This window comes from Sus scrofa, chromosome 16 (assembly GCF_054392235.1).
Source record: "Sus scrofa isolate SSC_HxYL_T2T_F1_AM1 chromosome 16, Sscrofa_HxYL_maternal_Yorkshire_Landrace_v2.0, whole genome shotgun sequence".
NCBI classification, from domain to species: Eukaryota; Metazoa; Chordata; class Mammalia; order Artiodactyla; family Suidae; genus Sus; species Sus scrofa.
The window spans coordinates 75307355-75329959 of record NC_139398.1 but is presented as its reverse complement, the minus strand read 5'-3'; the positions used below and the strand labels follow the sequence as shown (position 1 = coordinate 75329959).

Genomic DNA, 22605 nt, shown 5'->3' with positions numbered 1-22605 from the left:
GGGCCCCTGGTTTCTGTGGGAGAGCAGGAGCCCCATTTCTATAGAGGCCAGTTAGCAAACCCAGGCAGACTTCACATGGGCCGGTCACACATTTCCTTTTTGAGGTTTCTCACTTGAGTCTACAGCAGCCCTGCTCAGCCCCACCCCTATTTCCTCATTCTCCCTTTAAAACACCCAGTCATTGCTGCAGGAATCAAAGTGAATCCAATTCACAATGGATTCTTCCCTACCGCAGTAATAGATGACTGATTAAAATCAGTCTTACCAGGAGTTCCTCTTGTGGCTCAGCAGTTAATCAACCTGACTAGTATCCTTGAGGACACAGGTTCAGTCCCTGGCCTCACTCAGTGGGTTAAGGATTCGGTGTTGCCGTGAGCTGTGGTGTGGGTCGTAGACACAGCTCGGATCCTGTGTTGCTGTGGCTGTGGTGTAGGTCAGCGGCTACAGCTCCAATTCCACCCGTAGCCTGGGAACCTCCATATGCCTTAAAAAGCCAAAAAAAAGAGAAAGTCCTACCAGTTTAACTAGTGTCCAGCTTTGCTTTTCTTTGATAATAGCTGCCTTTTAAAGTATGTCCCTTATGAGAAAAGACCCTGGATCCAAGGGCAATTTTATTGTGCAAAAATGCAGTGAGTTCTGGGTTTTCCTCAAAGCCTAAAGCATGAAGGCCTAAAGAAAGGCCGTGTTTGTTGGGACCCACAGTAAGCAGTCAGACTAGGAGGAGGGGCTGGTGCTGCAGTGTGTCTGGAAGGCTCCAGCTTTTCACCCCTTCCTCCATGGGGCCTGCGTCCTCTGCCTGAGGACTCCAAGTCCTCAAGGCCTCTGGGAGGCAGCCACTCTCCAAAGTGTTAGGGATGAATCAGCCCTCATCCTTGCCATCACCTGGCTACCAGAGACCCCCTCAACTGTGTCAACTGCTTCTGCACACTTGCCACAAACCCAGCACTTCCAGCAGCTCTAGGCCACATCCAAGCAAGGTAAGGCCCCAGCCCTTGGTCCTGCAAGGTCTCTGCCTTCACCCGTTCCCCCCCCCACCGAAAAAATGCACCAGCCATCCCCCAGTTATCCCCTCCCCGCTCCTGGTGATTCCCTGACAAGCTTCCAAGAAGACAGGTTTTAGGTCAGGCCCAGAAGTGGCAACCACAGAGCTTCAGGGTTCTACCCATCTTTCTCAGGATGGGTTTATTACCCAGGCTTTCCAGGGTTGTATCAACTGCCTTCAAATGCCTGCATCACTGGGAGAAGGAAGAGGAAGTGGCTAAAGGTACTCTTAAAAAAAAGTAAAAATAAGGAAAAGAATAGACAACAATGCCTTGAGCTCAGCTCCTGGCCCTTTCCTACAGGGGTGCTGGGCAGAACCCCAGTGACACACTAATCTGCCCAAGCCTCAACCCCCTCCCTGGGTTTCTCAGACCCATCCCAACCCCATCCTTTTTGGGGCCCAAAGAGAATGGGATTATAAGTAAACCCTATTCTGTTTATGGAGGGGCCAACCTTCCAGAACTAACCCAGAGGGCTATCCCCCCGCCCTACCTTTCCAGCTAGAAGTCAGTCAGCTCAGTCTGCAGGGGGTCTGCAGCTGCATCAGAAAGTTCTCTCCAACAACCGACCTGGGAGGGGAGAGGGGCTTCTCAGCACCAGGCACTCAGATCTCCTCCCACTGGAAATCTTGGGGGCAGAGGTAAGATTCACTCATATGCTTCTCCCTCCTGCCCAGTGGTTCTCGGGCATGCTAGGAAACGCTGTGTATCTCACCGATTGAGAAGTGGGCCTGCAGGTGATTTGTATCTAATAATGAAGTGCTTAAGTGTGATGCTGATTTGACTCAGGCAGGGAGCTGATTCAAGTTTATACCTATGTGAATGTCATGCTTATTCTTGCTTTCTTGAGCAGAATAACTTTTTGCTGTGGCCTGTGAGGTTCTGTATAACCTGGCAGCCTCCCACTTCATGCCCGCATCTCCTTTCTCACTTCACCCAACCCTTAGGCCTTCAGCTAGATTCTCAGATATTGCAAGCTCTTTTCTGCATCAGGACCTTTGCACCTGCTGCTCCTTTGGCCAGAACACCTCTCTCCCACTTTTGCCTTGCTCTATCTCCTGCTACAGGGCTCAGCCTAAAAGTTACCATCTTTCCAGTACTGATTTGGAGGGGAGTTCAGAGAGTCTTGAGGAGTTAAGGGGCTGGAGATACCCTGTTCTTGATCTCCATGGAAGTGACGGGGGCAGGGGTACACGTAAAAATTCATTGAGCTATCCATTTAAGATTTGTAAGCTTTACTGTATGTAAGTAAAACCTAAAAAGATAAAGTCTAAAAAGATTTTCACCCTCTTCTCTGTCTCCTGTCCTTCCTGTCACTTTTAACCATGACATGTGCATTTCCATCCTGGTACAATAATTACACTATCTGTTGATTTATCTATAAATTGTATCTCCTATTAGAGTGTAAGCCCTGTGAGGAGAGAGCCTCTGTCTTGTTCACGGAGGTACCTTCTGGAGTATAGCACAGTGCCTGTCACATAGTATATACTAAGAAAATTAGCAAGTAGGAGTCCTGTGGTGGCTCAGTGGGTTATGAACCTGACTAGTATCCATGAGGATGTGGGGTTCAATCCCTGGCCTCAATCAGTGAGTTAAGGATCTGGTGTTGCTGTGAGCTGTTATGTGGCTCAGATCCCTGTTTTGGGGGAGGCCAGCAGCTGCAGCTCTGATTCAACCCCTAGACTGGAAACCTCCATATGCCTCAGGTATGGCCCTAAAAAGGCAAAAAAAAAAAAAAAGAAGAAGAAGAAAATTCACAAATGGATAGATGGAAGGATGAATAAACAAGCTTGGATTTAATGATGGAGGACAAAAGGGGCAGAGGGGGTGGGCCTGAGGTTAGAAGCTCCCAACTTCCAGTCCCCAACAGACAGTTTAGGGCTCTTGCTCTGGAAGCGTAAGTCCAGGAGCTGGTGCCCTCCCCACAGATCCAACACTGGCCTGTCTACACCTCATTGGGGTTGTCCTGGTCGGCATAGATGAGGAAGCCTGTGAAGAGGCTGTCGGTCCAGTATGGGTCATAGAAGAGCCCATTCTGCTCTGAGTAGAAGATCTGCAGCCAGACCTCATCACCCTGCTTGAGAGCCAGGATGGTGGAGCCCGAGGCCACGTCGTGGTTGCCCGTGTTGGCATCGAAGGTCCGGATGCGGTACTGGCCGTTGTGCACCAGGCCGATGGCCAGGTGCTTGTTGGCCAGCGTGATGTCGTAGGTGAAGTAGTAGATCCCTGGCACGCCGCAGACGAACTTGCCACTGGACGCATTGTAATGCCCACCCTCATTCATCAGGATCTTGTCAAACTTGATGGGCAGCCGTTCCCGAGGGTAGCTCTTGGTCACTGCCACGGAGAAGGCCGACTTGGCATGGCCACTGCCACAGCTGCAGGGTCCTGGGAGGCCTGGCTCCCCCTTCTTGCCCTTGGGCCCCTTCTTGCCTGGCGTGCCGTGCTTCCCTGGGGCACCACTGACCCCCTTGGGGCCACGAGGGCCGGCCCGCCCAATGGCCCCGGCTTTGCCCTTCGGTCCTGGCTTTCCCCGGTTACCTGTCCGGCCAGGTGGACCTGGAAGACAGAGCAGCTGGTGTTAGGGAGGGGACCTCAGAGAACTGTCCTCTCCATCCTTGGAGCACAAGCCCTTGGGTAAGAAAAGGAAGGCTGTAGGGTCGCACAGAAATGGGTGCAAGTCCTGATGGCGTTAACCAAGGGCACTTCTCCTGATTTATCTGGCAAATTTGATTGGTGGCACTTACCCTCCCGAATCATGGTCATTAGGGCAAAAGTGACTCGTAACAATTCATGCCCTTCCCTTTTCCTGACTTCTAAGGAAGAGTCTTTGTCTGCCAGATCAATCCGTTGTCCCGGGCTATGTGAGTAATGGGTTGAGACGAATTGGAAGAACTTTCTTGACTTCAAAGGCTTGATTTTAGTGCAAGAGTTTTTAGGGCAGCATTGCTTACAATGGTAAAAACTAGGGACCACTAAATGCCCATCCAAAGGGAAATGATCAAAAATTACGATCCATCCATTATATGCAATTGTCTGTAGGAGTTTCAAAAAGGCACAATTTACGTGCACCATATGAAAACTTCTCTCAAATATACTGTCAAGAGGAAAAAGCAAGTGGTAGAAAACTTTTTTTTGTTAAACGGAAATCACAATTCTATTTCTATACATTTAAGAGCGTGGCATGTAGTAAATACTCGCTAAATACATTTGGCATATCCTGCAGCATGTTTCCGCAGTAATGCTTACCTGTAGAACGCCTATGAGCTGTTAATACCCATATTCTAATGATATGCATATATCTCAATACAACATTTTTGACTGATGATTATATAGGAAGCATTTATATATTTTTTTTGGTCTTTTTGCTATTTCTTGGGCTGCTCCTGCGGCATATGGAGGTTCCCAGGCTAGGGGTCGAATCAGAGCTGTAGCCACTGGCCTACGCCAGAGCCACAGCAACGCGGGATCCGAGCCGCGTCTGCAACCTACACCACAGCTCACGGCAATGCCGGATCGTCAACCCACTGAGCAAGGGCAGGGACCAAACCCGCAACCTCATGGTTCCTAGTCGGATTCGTTAACCACTGCGCCACGACGGGAACTCCAGGAAGCATTTATATTTATGTCCCCCAAACTCAATACAACATTTTAAACAAAATAGTTGGGTCACGACTGGAGTCACATCCAATCACAATGGTGCAACTGGTACAACTGGTGGACTGGCACAGCTGGGGGTAGATGTTTTGAAAAACATAGTAGATGTCAATCAAGGAGCCTGCTGCTGGAGGTTACTGGTGCTAAGTATTGTCCTAGCATCATTGCACACAAAGCAAGTGTTCGATAATCACCCTATGAAATGGGTGATCAGAAAATAATGTTGCAGATATTTTACATCCTAACAAGGCACCTTCCTTCTTATATGGGTATTTGTAGGCATTTAACTGTGTTTTAGAGCTTTGGCTTGATGTGTATCGCATTTAAATTTTTCTTATTTTTAAGTACGTGGGAAATAGATTCCCAAATAGCATTTTTTCCACTAAACATCTATTTTCAGGAACAGATTGCTTCAGCTAAGTGCCTGGCAATGCCTGATATTATTATATACATATGTGAATATGTAGAAAGAGGCCAGGAAGAATACACATTTAACCAATCAATGGTGGTTATCTCTGGAGGATGAGGGGAGTATGAGGAAGGGTAGGAATTAAGGTGGAAGCTTGCTTTTTAAAAAAATTATTATTATTAGTATTTTGTTTTTTAGGGCCACACCTGTGGCATATAGAGGCTCCCAGGCTAGGGGTCTAATCGGAGCTATAGCTGCCAGCCTACACCACAGCCACAGCAACACAGGATCCGAGCCACAGCTACGACCTACATCACAGCTCACGGCAACCCGAATCCTTAACCCACTGAGTGAGGTTGCAAACCCGCAACCTCATGGTTCCTAGTTGGATTCAGTTTCCGTTGCGCCACGATGGGAACTCCTGCTTTATTTATATTGTATGGATATACTGCAATGAAAATGTACTTGTTTATTACTGATGTAATTAAAAATAAATCAAAGGAACGGGGAGGGGATTTCTTTAGTGGTGCAGCAGGTTAAAGATCTGGCGTTATCATTGTAGTGGGTCACTACATCCTTGACCCAGGAATTTCCATATGCCATGGGGCAGCACCCCCCCCCCCAAAGGGAATGGGGAACAAAATAAAACTAATAAAGATCAAAAAGCTGTTCCTTGGGATCTCCTGTTGTGGCACAGCAGAATGAATCCAACTAGTATCCATGAGGATGCCAGTTTGATCCTTGGCCTTGCTCAGTGGGTTAAGGATCTGGTGTTGCCATGAGCTGTGGCGTAGGCTGCAGACATGGTTCGGATCTCACATTGCTGTGGCTGTGGTGTAGGCCGGCAGCTGCAGCTCCAATTTGACTCCTAGCCTGGGAACTTTCATGTGCTCTGTGTATGGCCCTTAAAAAAAAAAAAAAAAGGCTAAAAAAACCCCCATTATATATTGTTATATATAAATTATATACATAGTAAAAAAAAACACCCTCTAAAAATGAATGATCACAATAGTATTTGGAGCAAATAATTTAATTTCCTCCCCCTGCTGTGTTTTTTTGTGTCAGATGCAGTCACCACAGGTGGGAACAGGAGGGACAGGCACTGGGCTCTTACCTTCCTCTCCGCTGTTCCCCCGGTCCCCGTCCTGGCCATCCTGGCCATCTCTGCCTGGAAAGCCCATTCTTCCCACCATTCCTGAGGGCCCTGGGGCTCCTGGGGGGCCAGGTGGGCCCTGAGGGCCAGGCAGGCTGCAGATGAGTTGAGGGGATCCCTTCTGGAAGTCCCTGCGAGCGAAGGCACCAAGGAGCGGGTCGGCTGCACAAGGAAGGGTGCAGGCCAAGAGCACCCAGGGGATCATGGTGGTCACCTGTAGGAGGCAAGAGACCTGTGAGCAGGCAAGTTTGGCCACTGAGCTAACTGGCAGTCAGTCAGAAAGGCATCCAGTAGTTCCCACTGTGGCTTGGCTGGTTGGTTACAAACCTGACTAGTATCCGTGAGGAAACAGATTCTATCCCTGGCCTCACTCAATGGGTTAAGGATCCAGCACTGCCATGAGCTTTGGTGTAGGTCTCAGACATGGCTTGGATCTAGTGTTACTGTGGCTGTATCTGGCAGCTACAGCTCTGATTGGACCCCTAACCTGGGAACTTCCATATGCCACAGGTGTGGCCCTAAAAAGAAAAAAAAAAAAAAAAAAAGAAAGACATCCAGAGGAGGAGTGGGCGTCCAGATTCGACCCCTGGCCCAGCACAGTGGGTGAGGGATCCAGTGTTGCCATAACTAGAGCTTAGGTCATGACTGTGGCTCCCATTTGATCTCTGGCCCAGGAGCTTCATATTCAGCGGGGTAGCCAGAAATGACCCAAAAAAAAAAAAAAGGGGGGGGGGTACTTGACCAGCGCAGGTTAGTTCTGGGTATCTAGCCCTTTAGAGAGGACTCAAAGAAAGCCTCAGAGGGTGTTAAAATGGAAATTTTCAACGGGGCATGAGGCCACACGAGAGGTTGTGCGCTAAACCACTAAGTTGAGGGGTCAGGCCAAAAAACGAAGAAGTGACAAAAGAACCATTTGAGAGCCCATTCTATGACTCTGGGCACCCTTGGATTTTAAAATGTGACCAGCGTCCCTGGGAGGAGAAAGGGCATGGACGTGCATCGTGAAAAAGGGGAAGAGGAAGAGAGAGCGCTCTGCTGTCCAGGAAGGGGGCTGACGGCCTTCCTGTCCTCCCTGGTCGATGGAAGGTACTGGACATTCTGCAGCCCCAGCCAGCCTGGGCCAGAAAGATCAGAACAGAAAGAGGGCAGCCCAGCAGCGATAACCATGCAGGGTGGATACCAGAAAACCAGACAACCAGAAGCTGAGGGTGAAGCCTGGACTTGCCTGTGAAAGGAAAGTGTGCAAAAGGCCAGGGATAGAGCAGCTTCACGACTGTTCCGGTTGGAGGACTCAACCTGGGAAAGCCTGAGGAGCCCGCAGAAGGCACCCCACAGAAGAGACGTCATCAGTGTCCACCCTGTCCCAGCAGTGAAACAAGTAAGGACCCTCCTGTCATCTGTCCCTTTACCTCTCCGTCCTTCAACCTGGAGAGAGGTGGCCTGGGAGAGGGAGCAGATGGTCCTGCCAGCCTCACACCTGTGCAGGGGAGAGGAGAAGTCTCACCTTTGACTAAAGATGGATTCCTTGGGAGTGAATTACCAGGGGGCAGGGGTGGGGTAGAGCTCCCTCACTGCTAAGTTATAAAGGGGCAGAGGGAGACAAAAATAAAGTTGCAGTTTGCTGTCTCCCTAGTGCCACGTGTGCTCAGGCAAGCCTGGCAAACGTGGGGGAAGTTTACATGCAGGATGTAACTTTTGGAACACGGTGTCCTAGACACACTGTAGGCCCCAGGACTCTTCATCTCCTTACCTGGTCTGCTTGATGAGAGCCTTGCAAAACTGGTCTTAGTGTTACTTGTGAGCTGGGACACAAGTAGGGCCCCAGGAGAGAAACTGAATTCTCAAAGCAGGTTTGAAATAGTTAGGAAAGTGGCAACCTGAAAATATTTTCCGAGAGGGAGGGAGGGAAGGAGGGAAGGAAGAAGTAGGGCAAGTCTCCCAGGCAGATGAGAGTCTGCAAGTCAGGCAGGGGAGAGAGACAGCTGGAGGAGAGAAAGCCAGGAGGGAGGGGAAGAGCTCCTTTTTTTTCTCACCTCCACTCCCACACTCCAGGGAGGAGGGTCTTCTCTCCAGCCCACGTCCTTCCCCTCCAGCCTCTTTGGACCACAGGGGATCCCGCTCAGTGGTGCTGGCCCACTCAGGGGCTCAGGGGCTGGGTGGAGGCCTAGGGCTCTGGAACAAGCCGAGAGGAAGGGATTTCTCAGGGCTGGAGCCTGGAGGTTCCTGCAGCCTGAGCCAGGAACTGTTTTGGAAATAAAGGCGGGGCGATTAGATTCTCGTTCCAAACCCAGAGGGATGGAGAGGGCAGCCTCCTTGCCTCCAGGACACCTCAAAACAAACAAACAAACAAACAAACAAAAAAACAGGAGTTCCCATTGTAGCCCAGAGGAAATGAATCAGACTAGTATCCACAAGGATTCGAGTTCGACCCTTGACCTTGCTTAATGGGTTAAGGATCCTGCGTTGCTGTGAGCTGTGGTGTAGGTCACAGATCCCATGTCGCTGTGGTTGTGGTGTGGGCCAACAGCTGTAGCTCTTATTCGACCCCTAGCCTGGGAATTTCCACATGCCATGGGGTATGGTGCCCTAAACCAAATAAACAACCTCCCCAAACTCCAAAAACCCCCAAAACACCAGGCTCCAAATAACCCCACTCCCAGCCTCCCCTGCTCTGGGCCCCTCAGCCTATTTTCCACACCACGGAGGTAAAAAAACCTGGAGTCAAGAAGTGCTAGGAGAGGGTCCAAGGCCCCAAGGCATCCAGACAGGTTCATTCTTGCAGGATTTTAAAAATAAATTTAGAATGACAAACTTGAGGAGAGCCCCAGGGGGCCATCCAATCCAACCCCTTTGGATATAGACAGGGAAACTGAGGCAGAGGCAAACTGTCTTAACTGGACATCTATAAAGTTCCAGGAAACATGCAAAGCTCTTTACTAGAATTATTTTATTTGAAGTTTACAATAAACCCTATGAAGACAGTAACCTTCTTGTGTTCAGAAGAAATAGAGGCTCTGAGAAGTGAAATGATTTTCTCAAAGTCATACAATTCGAATACTGGGAGAACATTTGCACCTGCATCTGAAGGGCTCTGAAGACTATTCATAATATATATTGTAATACATCTAGCTCCCTTCCCTGGTATCTATCCCCTGCACCGCCCCTGCCACCGCGTGCACTGCTTTATAGAAGAGGAAAATGAAGCTTGGAGAGGCTAATTTGCTCATATTTACACAACTAGTTCATGCAGAAGTTATATTTGAACTTAGGTTTGGCTGACCCTAATGCCCAAATGCTTTCCATTATGTCAGCGTTTCTCAGATTTTCTTCCTAAATATTCCAAATTATAGGAGAGATCTTGAAGCATATACCAAAGCCACACACAGCAATAGAGAAATTTCTTTGATATCTCTCATCTTTTATTATATCATTTTGCACGCACAAACATAGAATTCATGATTTTGAAAATGTGTAAGGGATGTCTTTTCTCCCTCAGGATACTTGAGGACCACATGTGGTTTAGCCAAGGTGATGGGGGCAGCCTCCCGGGCCATGACAGGAGTGTTAAAGGGGTGTCCCCAAGGGCTGAACCAAAAAACCAGGGTGCACAATGCACCACTCCCCCCTCCCCCACATCATCAGCTCATTCCTTGCTGAGACCTGGAAAGAGCCTCTACCATGGTCCCTTGCGCCCTCCACGGGCACTCTTCATGCCCAAGCTGAAAGGATCATGTACAAACATAACTCAGCCACACTGCTTCCTGGACAGTCTTACTCCAGTGGCTGTTGGCTGCAAATATCAGAACCCCTGAGGTATCCCTAAAGGATATCCTGCCTCTCCCCTAACCTTCCCCACTCTTCCCACAGCCCCCTCCCTGCTTCAGGCCAAGCTCCATTCCTCTCCTCTGCCTGCAACCCAGCGGCCCACCCTCTTGGCATGTGACTCTTCATCCCTGGTGTTGCTGCTTAAATGTCACTTCCTCCAAGGCCTTCCTCTCAACAGTTCTCCTTTTGGAGTCCAGATCCTTGTTCTGTCTTTCCAGCCTTTACGTTTCATCTGTATTCATTGCATTTGTCTGCTTGCCACCCTACGGGGCCCGCAGCCTCTCCCTTTAAAATGGAAGCCCCACGGGAGCAGGGATGGGTTGTATCCCCAGGGCATTCAACTGCCTTGCACATAGTAGTTGTTCAAGAAATATTTGTTTGATTAATGAGTGTGTTAGACCCAGACTCCACCCTGAGGAAAATCCACAGTGAAGAGAAAACAAGGCCATGGTCTAAATCCAAAACGGCCCTGATACCCTTGGATTCAAAGAAGTTTTCACCTTGGCCCAGTTTTTCTAACTCAAACCAGATCCAGTTCTAATCTCTCCTTCCTTTTGATCTCCTAGAGCACATTGCCCCCCACTCCCACACTGGGGAGGGGGCTTGCAGAATATTTTACATAGAGCAGATATTCCATAAACATCTGTTCAACTGACAAAGAAAAAGTATTCCTCCTTCCTTACATTTAGAAAAACTATCTTAGTTCCTAAATTGTCCTTGCTTGTGTGAGCTGAAGAGGGAAGACTGTATGATAGTCTTCCTGCTGAAGGGGAAAAAAATGTTAGTTGGTTCAACCGCCAAAATGGAGTCATGAGGTGCTGAACTTGGATGAAGTTCTTGAGTCTGGTTTTAATTTGCCCAGTCCCTGGGCTTCTCATCTCTCAGTTAAGTAGCTAATGATTCATAAAGACACATGTTCTAGGAAAACACTAGGAGTTAAAGTGCCCCAGCCTGATGTCCACTGTCAGGGCAGGAGCCTTCTTCCTCCTCCTCCTTTTTGTCCTTGGCCCTCAGGACAGAAATCCCTAGTTCATTCCCCAGGACACTCTATTCATACTGTGATGTGAGAAGGGCCAGCAGTGGGAACATGGGTCTCTCACTGACTAGCTGAACGTGGTCTACCAGCGGAAAAATCCAGGGACACCTGTCTGGGCCTTGAGCAAGCCTGCTGAGCCTGAGTTCCGTACAATCTCCCATGGGGAATGTAAGATATAAATTATGCTCAAATAAATTTGACATGTTGGTTACCAGGTTGGGACACACTGTCAGGTAGAGGTGGTGTTTAACTCAGTGATTTAGAGCTGTGGGAAACCCAGCCATTTAGTTTCCTCAACTACCTGATGGAAAAACTGTATACCTACCTCACGGAACTTGTGGACTAATGAGAGAACGTATTCAAAACTTCTAGCCTAGGTGTGACACGGTCAAAGCTCAGCAGGTGAAGAGAACTCTGCCTTAAATGCCCCTCATCCTAACTCGGTCCCTCTGAAGGCTTCAGATAGCTGTCTGCTTCATGCTTCAAGTCTCAGGTCTAATATCTTCTTAAAAGAAGTCCACCTCCGCTTGTCTGCTCAGACCACTCGGTCTTCCTTCCAAAGCACTTGGCCCAAGTTGTGATTCTATCTTTTTTTGTTTCTTGGCTCACTAACTTTCTGCTGCCTGTGTCTTCTCTCTGGAGCGGAAGGTCCTGGAACACAGAAGCCCTGCCTGTCTTGCTCTGTTATGTCACCACAGCCCAGCACAGTGCCCACGCAGCACATAAGAGCTCAACTCATAGCTGTTTAACAGCCTAGAATGAAATGGTCACTCCTCATAAAAGAGCAATAAGAACAAAAAAGGATGACAAAGCCACACACACTTGGCTATGAGGAAACCTCAAAGAGAACACTGGTTTTAGATTCAGAAGATGTCCCAGTCCTAGTTTTGTAACTCACTGGCCATGTGGCTATGGAAAAATCACATCCTCTTAGCTGGGCCTCCATTTCCCCACCTGTAAGATGGAGATCGTAATAACCCTCACGCCATCTGCCTTCCAGGGTTCTTCTGAGAATCAAGATAACGAATGTTGAAAGCACAACATGATACAAAAGTTAGAGCCTTGCTTAAAATCGTAACTGACACCAACTGCAGCGGAACTAACAGCGTGCAGTCCTGGCCTCCCACCAGGAGCCTGGAGTGTTTCAGCAGGAGGCTACTTCTGTGTGGGGGAGGACACATGACCCAGCCCCTCAATTCTCCCTGTGCTTGCAGTTAAAAGCAAAGGGCTGACGGTGGGAATGGGGTGGGGCTTGCTAGCAGACGAAGCTCACTGAAAATCTGCTTTGATGGGGAGTGAAAATTCCATGATGAAAAACAACCCATGCCCTCCCTGAATTCTAGGAAGCAAATTGGAAACAGCTTCTCTGAAAAGCCGCGAGAGGCCGACGGGAGGAGAGAGGGGTTGGCAGCCGCTCCTCCCATGGTACTCGTCCAACCAGCCCCCCTTTCCTGGGATCGGGAGACCGATGCCCCTTTGGAAACGCTCCAGACCTGAGTCTAAATACAGAGGATTGAAAGTCATGGGGCCTACTTGCCAAGAGGCCTCAGAAACTATGTTATCTGCTGTTTCCTTCTTCCCTCAACTCTGCTTCTGACTCAGTCTGGAAAGAGGTACCAGGCCAAACGGTGACCTAAACAGGATCTCGCGAAGTTTGTCTCGCGAGATTTGTCTCGCGGCACTCTGGGCCAGCACGCCGGAAGTCAGCCTCGCTGCTCCTGAGGTACCGCCGCCAAGCTACGCCTCCTGGCAGACTCACCAGCACGCGTTGCGTGTGGTGGGGTGGACGGGGAGCCCACCCTCTGGGCCCTGGGCCGCTTCTTCTTGTACATCAGCTGCCCTGGCAGTGAGGGCCAGAGTCAGGCTCCCGGCGGCTGAAGCCAAAGCTGTCAAGCTTCGAAGCTGCGCACTGCTGTCCGCCGCCGTGGAGACCGAGGACCGCAGTGAGAAGCATGCAGCCCATGTGTGGCGTGTGAGGACCGATGAAAGAGGCTTCAGGGTGTTCAGAACCCTGAATCCAGCTTCTCCTGAGGGCTGGCCTCCAAGCGGCGGACCAGAGCGCTGCTCAAGGAGTAGGATGTGAGCCATCTGTGTCATTTTAAGTGGTCCCATTGCCACGTGAAAAAGGTAAAAAGCAGGTGAAATTAATTTTCATAATATGTTATCTCATATCTCAAAGACTATTTCACCATGTAATCATTGTAAACACTGGAGGCATTTTACATTCTTTAATCAGCACTAAATCTTTGAGGCCCAGTGTGTATTTCACAATTGCAGCATGTCTTCATGCTGACTGGCCACATTTCAAGTGCTCAGCTGTCACTGGTGGCTACTGTATTAGCTTGAAGCAGAGCTGCTGGAGTTGAAATCCCACAAACTAGCTGTGAGACCTCCTACACGTTATTTATTCTCTCTCCCTCAGACCTCCTCCTCTCCAAAATGGGGATGATAATAATAGCACCTACCTTTAGAAGGCTGTTATGAGGATTTGATTTTCCTAGAGTAAGGTCCGGCATTTGGGAAGAGGTATAAAAGCATTAGCTATTATTTTTTTATTATTTGCCCTTCTGAAAAACAAACATGATGGTGGATTTGAAAGCAAAACATGATACAAAACTTAAGACCTTATTTAAAACTGTAATTGTCACTCACCAACAGCAGTTTAACCAATGAAAAATCACCCTGACCGCCCTTCTGGCATTTCAGGTGGAAGTATTATCCTAATAAGTTATCCATTTTTCAGGTAAGCTAGTTCGAGTTGTGTAGTTGTGTTGTCCGTTGCTACCAAAGGAGTGTCCTAGGGAGGCTTAGCCTTCACTCCCAATCTGCTGTTACATCCTGAGGGAAGGGTGGGGGCATTGGCTAGGCCCCACACCCTTGAGCTACCTGGTATGTTCTTCATGCTCCATAGTACAAAGATTGATGAATCAATGGGAGAGTATCTCATCAAGTGACAGGAGGCCAAATGGGATATCACATATGCAGGTGCTTGGTACTGTGGCTTGGAGAGGATGCCCAATAAATCATGTGGCTTATTCTTACTGCCTTGGAGGCCAGACACTGGGGATCTAAAGATGAAAAGTTGTGGTTGCTGCTCTTGTAGGGTTATGCTGAGGGTCACACCTGGCATACCTATCCACCAGGAGAGAAAGCAAGCCTTGCTTCTCCTTTCTCTTTGATACAGCCTCTCTTGAGGAGCATTCTGGACCACGCAGAAAGCAGGGGGAGGATATTTGGGGACTAGATGATTCCTTAGAATGGTACAGAAGGGACCATGCTTGAAGATCTAGGAACTGAGGGAGAAGAACAAAGTCTGAACTCTGAAGGGTTGGGGAGAAAAAAGCTAAGATTTCCTTGACTTCCCTGGAGTCACTCCTGGTCAGGTCATGATGGGCATTCAGGGTAACTCTATAAAGATCTGACACAAAGCTGGCCTTTGACAGCACAGAGCTGGGCTGGTGGTTATAAGATGGTTAAGAGGGGTTCTTGTTATGGCTCACTGGGTTATGAACCTGACTACTATTTCAGAGAACTCAGGTTTGATCCCTGGTTTTGTTCAGTGGGTTGAGGATCCAGTGTTGCCATGAGCTGTGGTGTAGGTCACAGACTCGGCTCCATTCACAGTTTACTATGGCTTAGGCTGGTGGCTACAGCTCTGATTTGACCCCTTGCCTGAGAACTTCCATATGCCGCAAGTGCAGCCCTAAAAAGCAAACAAAACAAAACAAACCAACAAACAAAAAAAAGATGGTTAAAAGTCATGTTCTAGCTGTTTAACCTCTTCTGAAGTTATTAAACCTTGTAGTTTTCTTGTCCATGAAATGGGAAAAGCAATACTATATGGTCTTGTTTGAATCATTTGAATTTGAAGTAGCATGGCATACAGATATTTGTTTCATGTTATGTCTGAAAGTTTGTCAAATCTTGCAAGGCTATTCTAATAGGTAAATTGAAATTTTAATGGGTAAGCAGAAATACCTGCCATCCTTCAAGAGGTGAGTTTTGAATTACACCAGTTGGAACTATATGAGGTCTTTAGGAGTGTCTGAGTAATTTGATTGCTTATACTTCCATTATAGAGTAATTGTGAATATTAAATAAGATCATGCAGTAACCAGCACACAGTAATGATTCAATAATAGTGTAATTCTGATATAGTTATATGAAAACAAGGAGAGATATAACAGAAGCTTAACTGAGCAGACCTGGGTCTGCTGTTTCTTCATCTGTAAAATGGTGAGAACAGTGAGCTTGTTAAGGAGATGAACAGTTGTGAGCTTTAGGATAAATGATGTTGAAGGCAGTTGTACCAACTGAGGTGATTTTACAGCATGGCATGAATGCAAAGATTCAGGAATTCTATGGGTGTTCCCTACTTACTTTAAACCAGAAATTTGTAAAATTAGAATTTAGTCATTCAGTGATCGGCTTTTTGTTAAGAATGCAATGTGCAGGGACCTCTGGTTGAGAGCTATGGATGATGGCCCTGCCACTGAGGAAGTTATAATATAGATAAGAGGTGACCAGCTGGCTTATCAATGGTCATATGCAAACCACAGACTGCACTGTGCTTTTATTTAGTTTTTTAAATTTGGAATTGTTGCCAGTGTAAAATTTGTGAAATACTATGTTAAAATTTGAAAATAAAATAACTAGTAATAAATCTAACCAAGGAAGTAAAAGACTTGTACTCAGAAACTATAAGACACTGATGAAAGAAATTGAAGACAGTGCAATCGGATGGAATTATTATGTGGTCATGGATAGAATTATTAATATTGTTAAAATGACAATACTACCCCAGATAACCTATAGATTCATTGCAATCCCTATCAAAGCACCCAGGGCATTTTTCACAGAACTAGAACAAGTAATTCTAAAATTTGTATGGAAACTTAAAAGACCCTAAATAGCCAAAATGATCTTGAAAAAGAAGTACAAAGCTGGAGATAGCACACTCCCTGATTTCACTTTATACTATATAAAGCTGCTTTATACTATATAAATATACTATATACTATATTTCACTTTATACTATATAAAGCAGTAATCAAAACAGAATAATATTGTGCAAAAACAGACACATAGATAATGGAACAGAGCAGAGAGCCCAGAAATAAACCCACGCTTGTATGGTCAGTTAATCTATGGCAAAGGAGACAAGGACATACAATGGAGCAAAGGCAGCCTCTTCAAAAGATGGTGTTGGGAAATGGGAGGGCTATATGCAAAAGAATCAAACTGGACCTCTTCCTCACACCATAAACAAAAACAAACTTAAAATGGATTGAAGACTTAAATGTAGGACTCGAAACCATAAAACTCCTAAATGAAAACATGGGCAGTCTACTTTCTGACATTGGTCTTAGCAGTATATATATTTTTAATATGTCTCTTCAGGCAAGGGCAACACAAACAAAAATAAACAAATAGGACTACATCAAATGAAAAGTTTCTGCACAGCAAAGCAAAGTTTCAGCAAGAGGAAAAGGCCACCTACTAAATGGGAGAAGATATTGCAAATAATATATCTATTAGGTTAATATCTAAAATATACAAAGAATTCATATAACTTAACATCAAAAAAACAGGACATAAGTATATATTTTTCCAAAGATGGCCAACAGATACATGAAAAGATGCTCATCATCGGTAATCACCAGGGAAATGCAAATCAAAACCACAATGAGGAGTTCCTGTCATGGCTCAGTGGGTTAAGAACCCAACTGGTATTCATGAGGATATGGATTTGGTCCCTGGCCTCACTTAGTGGGTTAAGGATCAGGCATTGCCATGAGCTGTGGTGTAGGTCATAGATGCAGCTCAGATCCTGTGTTGCTGTGGCTGTGGCATAGGCTGGTTGCTGTAGCTCTGATTCCACCCCTAGCCTGGGAACTTCCATATGCTCCAGGTGTGGCCTTAAAAAGAAAGAAAACTGCAATGAGATATCATGTCACACTTGTCAGAATGGCAGTTATCAAAAAGACAACAAATAGCAAATGTTGGTGAGAATGTGGAGAAAAGGGAAACCTCATGCACTCTTGGTGGGAATGTAAATTGATAGAGCCACTATGAAAAACAGTAAGAAAATTCCTCAAAAAATTAAAAATATAACTCCCATATATGATCCAGAAATTGAACTTCTGGGTATGCATCTGGAGAAAGCAAAAACACTAATTCAAAAAGATACATGCACCCCTATGTACATTGCAGTAATATTTACAATAGCCAAGATACGGAAGCAACTTAAGTGTTCATCTATAGATGAATGGATACAAAAGATATATATAATGGAATATTACTCAGCCATAAAAAAGAGTGAAATTGGGGTTCCCATCATGGCTCAGCAGTAACAAACCCGACTAGTATCCATGAGATTGTGGGTTCGATCCCTGGCCCTGTTAAGTGGGTTAAATGATCTGGCGTTGCCATGGGCTGTGATGTAGGTCACAGATGCGGCTCGAATCTGATGTTGCTCTGGCTGTGGCATAGGCTGGTTGCCGTAGCTCACATTCGACCCCTAGTCTGGGAACTTCCATATACTGCAGGTGTGGCCCTAAAAAGCAAAAAATAAATAAAAAATAAATGGTTGAATGGAGGGTTGAAAGGGCACAGTTCATATTATGTATTTTAAACAAAATTTTCGGGTTTGTTACTGCTAAGCCACAATGGGAAGTCCAAAAAGAGTGAAATCTTGACATTTGTGACAACATGGATGGATATAGAGGTTATTATGGTAAGTGAAATAAGTCAGGCAGAGAAGGACAAATACCATATGATTTCACTTATATATAGAATTAAAAAAAAACCCAAATGAACAATCATAGCAAAACATAAATAGACTCATAAATACAAAGAAGAAACAGATGGTTGCTAGAGGGAAGGTAGGGGAAAGATGGGTGAAATAGGTGAGGGAGACTAAGAGTTACAAAATTACAGTTATACAATAAATAAGTGACAAGAATGCAAAGTACAGCATAGGGAATATAGTTAGTAATATTATAATAATTTTGCATGGAGATAGATGGTAACTAGACTTATTGTGGTGATTATTTCAGTATATAAAAATATTGGGGGTTCCCATCGTGGCTCAGTGGTTAACGAATCCAACTAGGAACCATGAGGTTGCGTGTTTGATCCCTGGCCTCACTCAGTGGGTTAAGGGTCCATCATTGCCGTGAGCTGAGGCGTAGGTCACAGATGCGGCTCCGATCCCAAGTTGCTGTGGCTCTGGTGTAGGCTGGTGACTACAGCTCTGATTCGACCCCTCGCCTGGGAACCTCCATATGCTTTGGGTGAGGCCCTAGAAAAGGCAAAAAGACCAAAAAAAAATCGTGTCACTATGTTATACACTTGAAACTAATGTAATATTGTAAGTCAATTATACATAATTTTAAAAAAAGTTCCAGCTTTTCTTGAGAATCTGGAGGATCTGGCAACATTCTGGCAGGGCACCAATTGGCTGCCTCTTGTACAAGGTGTTATAGGCTGAACTGTATTTCCCCAAAATTCATATATTGAAGTCCTAACTTCCAGAACCCCAGAGTGGAATTATATTTAGAGATAGGATCTTTGAAAAGGTAATTACTGTCAAAGTCATATGGATGGTTCCTAATCCAATATAAGTGGTATCTTTATAAGAAGAGAAGACACAACACCCAGACCAAAGAATGACGAAGTGAGGTCACAGTCAGAGGTGGCCGTCTACAAACCAAAGAGAGGGGCCTCAGAAGAAACTAAACCTACCCTCACCTTAATCATGGACTCCTAACTTCCAGAAAATAAGAGAAAATAATATTTTGTTGATTAAACCACCCAATATGTGGTACTCTGTTATGGCAACCCTAGCAAACTAATACATGAGACCTTTAGTCTTCAGTGTCCAGTCCTTACCACTCCCACATATCACACACAGTCCCCAACATGCATATGAGCATGAGTTTGCGTATGAGTTTGCAACCCCTGATCTGGAGGGAAAGGGTATTCTTTATGTGTATTCTCCATATTTTTTATGTGTTTTTTTTTTTTTTTTGTCTTTTGGTCTGTTGTTGTTGTTGTTGTTGTTGCTATTTCTTGGGCCGCTCCCGCGGCATATGGAGGTTCCCAGGCTAGGGGTTGAATCGGAGCTGTAGCCACTGGCCTACGCCAGAGCCACAGCAACTCGGGATCCGAGCCGCGTCTGCAACCTACACCACAGCTCACGGCAACGCCGGATCGTTAACTGAGTAAGGGGCAGGGACCGAACCTGCAACCTCACGGTTCCTAGTCGGATTCGTTAACCACAGCGCCACGACGGGAACTCCCTTTTTTATGTGTTTTTTATTTCAGAGCTCCGATGTTCATTTTCTCCTTTAATTATCCACACATTCTGCCCACTTCGCAAAAGAGAATACAGAGATCAGAAAAGTGAAGCCATTTTTCCCAGGTCGGAGCTAGGATGGAACCCAGGCATGCTGACTCTGGGCCTAGGGCTCATGTCCCTCTATGCCCCTCTAACACGCCCCTCTCCTTGGGCACAGTACATAAAGCCTTAACTGATAGGGTAGCTGTGTGTTTATGCGTATTATAGAAATAAGCCATTTACAGCAGTGTAGAAGTCCAAGGAAAGATTACTTCCTTGAAGAAAGATTCGGCATAGAATTCCCTTGAAGAGTATACCTAGATTAGAACTTGCTTAACAGAAATCTGACTGATGCAGGGGTTCATCTCATGGAGGCAAAGCCAGGCTGGAAGACCTTTGACTTCCAAAGGAAGGAAAGGGGGAAGTTATGAGTGTATACAGGCACTCTGTTGCCCCATGATGAACATTGAGGAGTAGGAAGCACTAGAGACTGGGACTGTAGGAAAGAAGGTCTGCTCATCTCTGTCCACTCTGGAGGTGAGGATGAGAGAAGGAATAGCAAGATAGGGAAGAATGGAGGGACCCTCAGAGAAAGAAGTCACTTCTTAGGGAATTTTCTGAATATCTGATGGAGGCTGAGTAGCTATGAACATGCCCCAGCCTTGTGAAAGAAATGTCAATTCATTTGTGTAATGACACATTGTACACAAGAACAAAGTATATGCAGATATGGAAAGATGGCCAAGTTACACTGTTAAGTGAAAAAGCAAGTTGCAGCATGGAATGTAAAGTATGATTTTCTTTGAGTTAAAAAAAAGATAGACCCTCAAATACAGAAAGATAATGTATATGTGTGTGTGGGAAACTTCTGAAATGACACACATCTTTTTAAAGGGATTACCTTCCAGCATTGGGAAGGAATATGTGTGGGCTTTTATTTTTCACTTTCCACCTTTTCCTACTGCCTGCATTTCTTACAATGAGCACTGTTAGTTTTATATCATTTGAAACAAAAGGTAACCCTAAGGTTTGAGGATTGGAAGACAGGCAATGTTATGTCCCTGATTGGGGATGGGAAGAAGTCAGACATCTGGTAAGAAGGGAAGCCAGTGCTGCACCGGATATGCTAGAATGAAGGGCAGCAGTGAGGTTCTGAAAAGTGTGGGGGGTCTGCCAAGTGGCAATTGAAAGTGTGTGTAATGGATATGACTACCAGATAACAGAATGAATGGGAGGAGAGCTGTGCACAGGGGAGAACAGAAATGGAGAAGCCGAGAGGACTTTGAACAATGCTGAATGAGCCTTGGCCACATTGACGTTGTTGCTGTTGCTGCTGGTTTGGTGGGGTCTCTGAGACATGGCCAGTCTAAGGAGGGGACCCTTGACGGGTTCCATGCAGCAGAGTTTTGCAGTCAAAAGGCAGAGAAGGATTGCCCTGAGGTTGTGCAAAAGACTCAGGTATTAGGGGAGAGACCTAGGGTAGGAGGCTGCAGGGGCCGATGCAGCCATCAGTTGAGAGGTATGGTTCTGGAATGGGGCAGAGGCAGTGGAGATGGAGAAATAAGAGCAAAGTAAATAAGACAAGGCTTGGGGACAAGTAGTTTGAGGGAAGAGGGAGAGAGAGTGAATAGAGTTGTGAAGAATTGGGTGCCAATCCCAGCTTGCTGGGCTTTGCGATATATTTAATTAAATGTTATCAAGAGTAAATGAGATAATGCACTTGATAAGTAGCTATGACTGTAAGTTTAGGTATTGGACTCAGCTTACCAGGGTTCAAGTCTTTTTACCACCAGCTACTAACTGTGCAACCTGAGCAAGTTATTAATGTCCCTTAGCTCCTGGTGTCCCTTCTGCAGGTGGGGATAACCTTGTTATGGAAATGAAACACCTCACGTGGAGGGCTGGCAGGGCCTGGCATAAATTAGGTGCTCAACAGATGGTATAGTTATTACTATCAACACTGAGCACAGAGACGGGCACACGGTAAGCGCTCAATAAATGCCGACTCAGGTTGTAACTCATAAGGCAGAGGACGAGGGCCAGGAATCCAGGGACCGCTCGGCCTGCAAAGATGGGACGTCGGCGAAACCCTCCCTCCCACCTCCTCCTACCCCCGCCCGGCACAGCGGCATAGCTTCTCTCTCTCTCTCCCCGCCCGCACTTTTGGCCCCTACCGGAAGGCTGGGCGGACAGCGCCACCGCGGATACTCACCCTCGCTGCCTCCACCGCCTTCAGCCAGCCACGTCCAGGGGCGTCTGGGGCCACGAAGCTTTTCAGCTTCCCAGCCTCCTGTAGCGGCAGCCCAGCCGGCGCCCGCCCCAGGCATACTTTTCACATCCCGTCATGGGCGGGAGCTCTTTCCGCCAGGTCACGTGGGCCGGCCCGGAGCACACTGCACTCTCTTGGGTATCAGTTTGGAAGAAACTTTAAGCTCCGGTGAGAACTTGAGTGCGTTGATGTATCGCCCTGTGCCTAGAACTTGTCAGTGCATTTGACAGATTTTCCGTACATGAGAGTGATTGTTACCCAAGCTTTTGCAGGAGTGTGGGTGTGTTGCTTACACGTGAGCATTCATCTTTCACTGTGGATCTCTAGGTGCTCTGGGTATGAGGACTTATACCAGAGGACCTTTCCTTGTGCACTGCTGTGCATGTACTTTAGAGTGATTATGAATCGTGTTGAGTTACTGTGTGCATGTGCATGCACGTGCCCAGGCTTGCAGCTTGGTGTGCAACTGAAGTATATTTAGTTTTAGTGTGTATATGATAATGGCTGTATATCAGTGTTGGGTGCATGTTTAAATGTGTGTATGAGTAGGTAATAAACACACATCGGTGTGTACAGATGTGCTGCTTTGTGGCCTCTGTACAGCGGCTCATTATGTATATGTATACATAACTTGGTGCAGATTTTCTCCAGATGTGAGTGTGCACCTACATAATAATGGACAGGCGACCCTTCGTCCCAGCCCTCATCTCCTTTTTCCTCCCCCAGAAGATGGGGCTTTTCGGGCCTCACTAACACTCTGGTCCAGCTTCAAGTCATTGGGAGATGTGCCCGTGCTCAAGGGCCCTAGCTCCCATATGGGCAGAGTGACCATGTTTAAGTAGCAAGCAGACACTGTAGGAAAGAAAAGTCATCAG

The 22605-nt window shown here is 46.6% G+C and overlaps 1 protein-coding gene and 1 long non-coding RNA gene across 8 annotated transcripts in view; one reads left to right on the top strand and one right to left on the bottom strand.

The window, feature by feature from the left end:
• Positions 1 to 2805: 2805 nt before the first annotated feature.
• On the bottom strand, positions 2806 to 21719 carry C1QTNF2 (C1q and TNF related 2). Of its 7 annotated transcripts, XM_085001519.1 has the most exons (5): positions 21674 to 21719; positions 8293 to 8501; positions 7669 to 7736; positions 6221 to 6473; positions 2806 to 3599 (listed from the first exon to the last, which is right to left on the bottom strand). In XM_085001519.1, exons 4-5 carry the CDS (start codon positions 6462 to 6464, stop codon positions 2986 to 2988), a joined length of 858 nt encoding a protein of 285 aa, XP_084857645.1. In that variant the 5' UTR covers positions 6465 to 6473; positions 7669 to 7736; positions 8293 to 8501; positions 21674 to 21719; the 3' UTR covers positions 2806 to 2985.
• Positions 7319 to 22605, top strand: part of LOC102168193 (uncharacterized) — a 51287-nt gene continuing 36000 nt past the window's right edge. The window contains exons 1-2 of the long non-coding RNA XR_001301904.3: positions 7319 to 7637; positions 12121 to 13247. This is a non-coding gene — a long non-coding RNA (uncharacterized LOC102168193). The remainder of the gene's footprint in view (positions 7638 to 12120; positions 13248 to 22605) is intronic.